The sequence below is a fragment of the Plectropomus leopardus genome, unplaced genomic scaffold (genome assembly GCF_008729295.1).
Source record: "Plectropomus leopardus isolate mb unplaced genomic scaffold, YSFRI_Pleo_2.0 unplaced_scaffold29, whole genome shotgun sequence".
Taxonomy (NCBI): domain Eukaryota; kingdom Metazoa; phylum Chordata; class Actinopteri; order Perciformes; family Serranidae; genus Plectropomus; species Plectropomus leopardus.
The window spans coordinates 26,122-34,709 of record NW_024631600.1 but is presented as its reverse complement, the minus strand read 5'-3'; the positions used below and the strand labels follow the sequence as shown (position 1 = coordinate 34,709).

The window sequence follows — 8,588 nt, the reverse complement described above, 5'->3', positions numbered from 1 at the left end:
GGTAGTTCCCTGACCGGGAATCGAACCCGGGCCGCGGCGGTGAGAGCGCCGAATCCTAACCACTAGACCACCAGGGAAAGTTATCAGTGAGATGGGCCGGTTCCGTATTGTTTCTGATACCAGGACCTTGCTGTTGTGTGTGGTTGAGTGGTAGATGGCCAAGAAGGGACAATAAATTTTTCATGTCAGCTTTTACCACGGAATGCGTTACCTCATCGGTTACGTACGCGTGACTTATCGACACGTGCTCTCACTCTTGTTTCAGGAGGCGTGGCGGTTTACTTCGTTATTGTTTTTGCCTGAAGTGAAGCAATGGTAGCAATGACAAGTTGCTAATGTGAAGTCATTAAAACTTCCATTGCGTTTGAAAGTCTGTAATCAGTGTTGTGGTTACAGCTCGCAGGTCAGTGATGCTGTGTTTACTAAGTTATCTCCATTCTGTAAGAATTAATGCTACAGGTTTGGTTATACCTTTTATTTCACTGACTAGCTTAGCTAACCGTTACTTACCTAGCTTGCAAGCTAGCTACTATTATGTCACGGTTGCCCGTGAATGTATTAGTGTGGAGAAATATAACGATAATCAGAATAGTGGTAAGTGGTAACCTATCTCGACAGTAGTATGTTTATTTTTCCATATATTTATTTCCGGATCTCAAGACCTCGTGGCGCAACGGTAGCGCGTCTGACTCCAGATCAGAAGGTTGCGTGTTCAAATCACGTCGGGGTCAAATGTTTTCTTCATAGTAAATGTCATTTTTTGTCGCCTTTCATTTGGTTGACACTACGGTGACACGATAGCACAGTTGTTGAAGAAGTAATCAGGTGTTTACTCTGTAGAAGTGGGTATGGTGCCGCATCCAAATGCTTAGTGATGGAGGAAGTATTCGGACTGCCCATATGTAAAAGTATTAACTATTAAAAAGAAAGAATAGTAAAACAAACAAGAAAATGACCTCTCTCTCTCTTTATATATATAGATATTTTTTAAGCATATGTAATAACCAATGTTTACTTACTTTTTGGGACTTTGTGGTACAATTATTGCCAAATTGCTTATTGTGGTTTTTCTTGTGATTTTGAAAGAAATTAAACCAATTTTCTCTGGTTTCAGAGGTTTGAATGCTAGTGACATCTGAATGCACGACAAGAAAACTGATGGCAATCCAGGTGTTAAAGGTTAGCCTATGCAAGTATAATCAGGAAGATGTAAAGGAAATTATCCAAAGTACTCTAAGCAAAATGTCCCTTGTGACTGTCAACACAAAGGAAGATTTCATCAACAGAGTGAGAACTTTTTGTCCTTGACATCCTCAGCCTCATTTTTAAATGTACTGCAGGTAGATGACTTTGGGGATTTTTTAAGACTTTGAGGCTTTTTAAAGAGAGACCTACATTCTCCCTAACCTGTCCTTATTCCTGTTTGTCCCACAAAACCTACAGAACTCTGTTTATGATATAAGGAAGTGTAGCCATACTAAAAGCAGCCTGATATAACCAGGAAAGTTATACTAAAATGAGTAAAATGTTTAGATTGAAAAGGCTCAGTTCAAAGAGTAAAAATTTGAATCAGAAATATTTTATTGATCCCTGGGAGGAATTTGGAATCTATAAGCACAGGTTTTTAATACACCTCCAAAGTGAGAATTTGTGTGTGCATATTAGGCACTGATACCTTATATTGAAAAAATGAGAATAATTTGAGGAAAGACTGCAGAAATAAACATTTTGTTTCATGATTATATACAATTATTAAGCGAATAAATTAAAACAAAGCTCTATAGATGCTTGGAAATAGATGTAATACCTGCCACACAGAAGTCACAAACAGAAATGTAATTATTTTCTCCGTAAAGAAAACTCTAAAAATCATAATAACGGTACAAAGTATATTCACCTTTTGCCTTAAACAAAATATAGCTTATAAAATATAGCAACTAACAGTGAGGTAGAGCTGAAAAAGCAAGCACTGCAAGGTAAGGTTGTAGGTAAGCTAACTTGACATCTCAATAATAAATGTTGTTTTTGGTGATCATGTTTTAAAGGAATAGTTTGACATATACAAAAAATACTTTTTGCACTTTCTAAAAAAAACGAACATGCAACTAAAGTCAGCACGGCTTAGCTTAGCGTTGCATAAAGACAAGAAAATTAGGGTTAACGGAAGGTAAGTAAATCTGTAAAGCTCAATTATTAACTTGTACTTTATTTAATTCGTACAGTTAAACTAAGTGTCAAAACTACATTTTGTCATTTTATGGGGGTTATGATTCAGACTATTTTTTGCCTCGTACCAGTAACTTCCTTTAGTCTCCACTGGTTCACGGGCAACAGTCAAGAAATAGTCCCGCACATAGCCCACCTTAACATGATGTCTTGTTGTTTTAAAGACATAACATGTTGCACTTAGTTTATAGCTGTTTGCCACAGTGTTTGTCTTGATATGACAGCCAGACATGTTGTTTTTTCTTTTCACCGGATTTATCGACAATAAGAAAATATAGAATAACATTTGTTATTTCTAAATAACAATAAAGTCATAATCAAAGGATAAAGTAGTTTCAATATTTTTTAGCAATTTTCTTACCTATATAAAATATGGTAACCTACTTATGTATCATAAACAGCTATTTGGTTATAACTTTTACAATATACTATACATTCCCATGCTAGCTGGTGGAACTGGAGCGTGACTTGTGGATGCTGACTTTCTTGCGGGTGTTGTCGCTGCAGCGCTCCATGATGAGCTCCGCACTTGGACGGGGAGGGATGACTGGAGCCTCCTTCTTCAGCTCGCTCTCCGAACTGGAGCTGGACGTCTCGGGAATGTTGTCTGTTGATTACAAATGACACAATTATTAGATCTTGTGCATGGGTGGATCACTGAAAGGGCCTTCTGGGCACAGGCCCCAGGGACCCAAATTAGTACTGACCAGGAAGAGACTCAAAATGAGCAAAAAGAGACACTAAAAGACTTCAAGGAGATACAAAATGATCACAAAGTGACACAGAACGACCAAAAAAGTTACAAAATTACTTCAGAGAGACCCAAAAGACTTTACAAGATACAACATTTAGATCTAAGTGACAGCCACAGACTAAACTGCCCTGGAAACATGTCAGTCTGAAACACTTTCATTACCCTGGTTTTTCCTCTCCATCAGCGGCGACTTTGCAGTGTTCTTGGAGTTCCTGTGCGGCTCTGCAATGCGGCTGCCCTTCTGCTGGAGGTATCGACGGCTGTTCCTGCGGTAGGTGTCCTGGCTGAGCCGCTGGCGGGACTTGTTGTGGATGCTCTTGGCATTTCGGATGGTGGACCTGAGACATGAAAAAGGACACAGGGACTTGAATGGTAAGTAGAGTGTGTGGGTGTTGATCCTACAATAGTTCGTCTGCTTTCAGAGTGAATCTCAGATGTTGGAGATGTCTGATTTTTTTTTTTTTTTATCAATTTTTTGTATTTTTTAATACTTAAAATGACAAACTTTGAACTCTTTACTCTTGAGTTACATTATTTTACTTGAGCAGTTTTTATCAATGCCTATTTCTACTTCTGCTCTGCTGCATTTCAGGCTTAAATATCGATACTTTTTACTCCTCTGCATTTGAGGTTTTTGCACTGATTAAGATTTTTGCTCAAAAACATATAAAATGTCCAAGTAGAGCTAAAACAATTAATCATTTATTACTAAAAAATAACCATTAGATTAGTCCATAATGAAAAAAAATAGGAGTCAATAGTTCACGAGCTCCACCTCAACCAACTACAACAGTTAAATCCTGCTTTTATATTAATGCAAGTCATAGGGGAGGTTTTTTTTTGCATTTAGTGCTTTTACTTTTAATACTGTAAGTACATTTCTTGATTATAATTACATACTTTTACCGAAGTATATGCAGGATGGTAACTTATAACGGTGTATTTTTACACTGTGGAATGAGTATTTTTACTTAAGTAAAGGATCTGAAAACTTTCTCCAGTACTGAAATGATAAAAACTCATTTGGTCGAAATAATCTGTCTACAAGTACACATATTTAAAGGAACAACTAAAAATATAATAGTTAACATAATACATATAAATACAATTTACTTGTGATTTTTATCAAATAAGAAATGGTATTTGATAGATGTCATCAATTATTTAGGCTTTTAATGGTTGTAATGCAAATGTATTGTCTTAAATTTTGTACTTTTAGTCCCAAAAACAGATACTTGATGGCAGTGTGCAGCAAAGAGGAAATAAATCACACACTGTGGAGCAACAGAGTGAACTTCCCTTTTGTCTTAAGTGACTCAATATAACCGCAGAGAGAAACTATGTGCAAACATCCGTGGATATCAATTTATTACAGTGGAAAAGTAACGTTTTAGAATGAAGTACTTAAAAAATATGTTTTAACAGTAGCACACAGATGAAGTGAATCATGCATTTTTTAGATATCATACTGTAATTAATATATATTAATTACAGTATGATATCTAAAAAATGCATGATTCACTTCATCTGTGTGCTACTGTTAAAACATATTTTTTAAGTACTTCATTCTAAAACGTTACTTTTCCACTGTAATAAATTGATATCCACGGATGTTTGCACATAGTTTCTCTCTGCGGTTATATTGAGTCACTTAAGACAAAAGGGAAGTTCACTCTGTTGCTCCACAGTGTGTGATTTATTTCCTCTTTGCTGCACACTGCCATCAAGTATCTGTTTTTGGGACTAAAAGTACAAAATTTAAGACAATACATTTGCATTACAACCATTAAAAGCCTAAATAATTGATGACATCTATCAAATACCATTTCTTATTTGATAAAAATCACAAGTAAATTGTATTTATATGTATTATGTTAACTATTATATTTTTAGTTGTTCCTTTAAATATGTGTACTTGTAGACAGATTATTTCGACCAAATGAGTTTTTATCATTTCAGTACTGGAGAAAGTTTTCAGATCCTTTACTTAAGTAAAAATACTCATTCCACAGTGTAAAAATACACCGTTATAAGTTACCATCCTGCATATACTTCGGTAAAAGTATGTAATTATAATCAAGAAATGTACTTACAGTATTAAAAGTAAAAGCACTAAATGCAAAAAAAAACCTCCCCTATGACTTGCATTAATATAAAAGCAGGATTTAACTGTTGTAGTTGGTTGAGGTGGAGCTCGTGAACTATTGACTCCTATTTTTTTTCATTATGGACTAATCTAATGGTTATTTTTTAGTAATAAATGATTAATTGTTTTAGCTCTACTTGGACATTTTATATGTTTTTGAGCAAAAATCTTAATCAGTGCAAAAACCTCAAATGCAGAGGAGTAAAAAGTATCGATATTTAAGCCTGAAATGCAGCAGAGCAGAAGTAGAAATAGGCATTGATAAAAACTGCTCAAGTAAAATAATGTAACTCAAGAGTAAAGAGTTCAAAGTTTGTCATTTTAAGTATTAAAAAATACAAAAAATTGATAAAAAAAAAAAAAAATCAGACATCTCCAACATCTGAGATTCACTCTGAAAGCAGACGAACTATTGTAGGATCAACACCCACACACTCTACTTACCATTCAAGTCCCTGTGTCCTTTTTCATGTCTCAGGTCCACCATCCGAAATGCCAAGAGCATCCACAACAAGTCCCGCCAGCGGCTCAGCCAGGACACCTACCGCAGGAACAGCCGTCGATACCTCCAGCAGAAGGGCAGCCGCATTGCAGAGCCGCACAGGAACTCCAAGAACACTGCAAAGTCGCCGCTGATGGAGAGGAAAAACCAGGGTAATGAAAGTGTTTCAGACTGACATGTTTCCAGGGCAGTTTAGTCTGTGGCTGTCACTTAGATCTAAATGTTGTATCTTGTAAAGTCTTTTGGGTCTCTCTGAAGTAATTTTGTAACTTTTTTGGTCGTTCTGTGTCACTTTGTGATCATTTTGTATCTCCTTGAAGTCTTTTAGTGTCTCTTTTTGCTCATTTTGAGTCTCTTCCTGGTCAGTACTAATTTGGGTCCCTGGGGCCTGTGCCCAGAAGGCCCTTTCAGTGATCCACCCATGCACAAGATCTAATAATTGTGTCATTTGTAATCAACAGACAACATTCCCGAGACGTCCAGCTCCAGTTCGGAGAGCGAGCTGAAGAAGGAGGCTCCAGTCATCCCTCCCCGTCCAAGTGCGGAGCTCATCATGGAGCGCTGCAGCGACAACACCCGCAAGAAAGTCAGCATCCACAAGTCACGCTCCAGTTCCACCAGCTAGCATGGGAATGTATAGTATATTGTAAAAGTTATAACCAAATAGCTGTTTATGATACATAAGTAGGTTACCATATTTTATATAGGTAAGAAAATTGCTAAAAAATATTGAAACTACTTTATCCTTTGATTATGACTTTATTGTTATTTAGAAATAACAAATGTTATTCTATATTTTCTTATTGTCGATAAATCCGGTGAAAAGAAAAAACAACATGTCTGGCTGTCATATCAAGACAAACACTGTGGCAAACAGCTATAAACTAAGTGCAACATGTTATGTCTTTAAAACAACAAGACATCATGTTAAGGTGGGCTATGTGCGGGACTATTTCTTGACTGTTGCCCGTGAACCAGTGGAGACTAAAGGAAGTTACTGGTACGAGGCAAAAAATAGTCTGAATCATAACCCCCATAAAATGACAAAATGTAGTTTTGACACTTAGTTTAACTGTACGAATTAAATAAAGTACAAGTTAATAATTGAGCTTTACAGATTTACTTACCTTCCGTTAACCCTAATTTTCTTGTCTTTATGCAACGCTAAGCTAAGCCGTGCTGACTTTAGTTGCATGTTCGTTTTTTTTAGAAAGTGCAAAAAGTATTTTTTGTATATGTCAAACTATTCCTTTAAAACATGATCACCAAAAACAACATTTATTATTGAGATGTCAAGTTAGCTTACCTACAACCTTACCTTGCAGTGCTTGCTTTTTCAGCTCTACCTCACTGTTAGTTGCTATATTTTATAAGCTATATTTTGTTTAAGGCAAAAGGTGAATATACTTTGTACCGTTATTATGATTTTTAGAGTTTTCTTTACGGAGAAAATAATTACATTTCTGTTTGTGACTTCTGTGTGGCAGGTATTACATCTATTTCCAAGCATCTATAGAGCTTTGTTTTAATTTATTCGCTTAATAATTGTATATAATCATGAAACAAAATGTTTATTTCTGCAGTCTTTCCTCAAATTATTCTCATTTTTTCAATATAAGGTATCAGTGCCTAATATGCACACACAAATTCTCACTTTGGAGGTGTATTAAAAACCTGTGCTTATAGATTCCAAATTCCTCCCAGGGATCAATAAAATATTTCTGATTCAAATTTTTACTCTTTGAACTGAGCCTTTTCAATCTAAACATTTTACTCATTTTAGTATAACTTTCCTGGTTATATCAGGCTGCTTTTAGTATGGCTACACTTCCTTATATCATAAACAGAGTTCTGTAGGTTTTGTGGGACAAACAGGAATAAGGACAGGTTAGGGAGAATGTAGGTCTCTCTTTAAAAAGCCTCAAAGTCTTAAAAAATCCCCAAAGTCATCTACCTGCAGTACATTTAAAAATGAGGCTGAGGATGTCAAGGACAAAAAGTTCTCACTCTGTTGATGAAATCTTCCTTTGTGTTGACAGTCACAAGGGACATTTTGCTTAGAGTACTTTGGATAATTTCCTTTACATCTTCCTGATTATACTTGCATAGGCTAACCTTTAACACCTGGATTGCCATCAGTTTTCTTGTCGTGCATTCAGATGTCACTAGCATTCAAACCTCTGAAACCAGAGAAAATTGGTTTAATTTCTTTCAAAATCACAAGAAAAACCACAATAAGCAATTTGGCAATAATTGTACCACAAAGTCCCAAAAAGTAAGTAAACATTGGTTATTACATATGCTTAAAAAATATCTATATATATAAAGAGAGAGAGAGGTCATTTTCTTGTTTGTTTTACTATTCTTTCTTTTTAATAGTTAATACTTTTACATATGGGCAGTCCGAATACTTCCTCCATCACTAAGCATTTGGATGCGGCACCATACCCACTTCTACAGAGTAAACACCTGATTACTTCTTCAACAACTGTGCTATCGTGTCACCGTAGTGTCAACCAAATGAAAGGCGACAAAAAATGACATTTACTATGAAGAAAACATTTGACCCCGACGTGATTTGAACACGCAACCTTCTGATCTGGAGTCAGACGCGCTACCGTTGCGCCACGAGGTCTTGAGATCCGGAAATAAATATATGGAAAAATAAACATACTACTGTCGAGATAGGTTACCACTTACCACTATTCTGATTATCGTTATATTTCTCCACACTAATACATTCACGGGCAACCGTGACATAATAGTAGCTAGCTTGCAAGCTAGGTAAGTAACGGTTAGCTAAGCTAGTCAGTGAAATAAAAGGTATAACCAAACCTGTAGCATTAATTCTTACAGAATGGAGATAACTTAGTAAACACAGCATCACTGACCTGCGAGCTGTAACCACAACACTGATTACAGACTTTCAAACGCAATGGAAGTTTTAATGACTTCACATT

The 8,588-nt window shown here is 36.0% G+C and overlaps 2 protein-coding genes and 3 non-coding genes across 5 annotated transcripts; 2 read left to right on the top strand and 3 right to left on the bottom strand.

The window, feature by feature from the left end:
- Positions 1–5: 5 nt before the first annotated feature.
- Positions 6–77, bottom strand: trnae-cuc. Its single transcript has one exon. It is a non-coding gene; the product is annotated as a tRNA-Glu (tRNA).
- A 582-nt stretch (positions 78–659) lies between these two features.
- Positions 660–731, top strand: trnaw-cca. The gene has a single exon. It is a non-coding gene; the product is annotated as a tRNA-Trp (tRNA).
- An 826-nt stretch (positions 732–1,557) lies between these two features.
- LOC121938257 (neutrophil cytosol factor 1-like) lies at positions 1,558–3,605 on the bottom strand. Its single transcript, XM_042481526.1, has 3 exons — positions 3,589–3,605; positions 3,143–3,378; positions 1,558–2,833 (listed from the first exon to the last, which is right to left on the bottom strand). Exons 1-3 carry the CDS (start codon positions 3,603–3,605, stop codon positions 2,670–2,672), a joined length of 417 nt encoding a protein of 138 aa, XP_042337460.1. The 3' UTR covers positions 1,558–2,669.
- Positions 3,606–3,651: 46 nt separating this feature from the next.
- LOC121938256 (neutrophil cytosol factor 1-like) lies at positions 3,652–7,365 on the top strand. Its single transcript, XM_042481525.1, has 3 exons — positions 3,652–3,659; positions 5,545–5,780; positions 6,090–7,365. Exons 1-3 carry the CDS (start codon positions 3,652–3,654, stop codon positions 6,251–6,253), a joined length of 408 nt encoding a protein of 135 aa, XP_042337459.1. The 3' UTR covers positions 6,254–7,365.
- Positions 7,366–8,191: 826 nt separating this feature from the next.
- Positions 8,192–8,263, bottom strand: trnaw-cca. The gene has a single exon. It is a non-coding gene; the product is annotated as a tRNA-Trp (tRNA).
- Between the last annotated feature and the right edge of the window lie 325 nt (positions 8,264–8,588).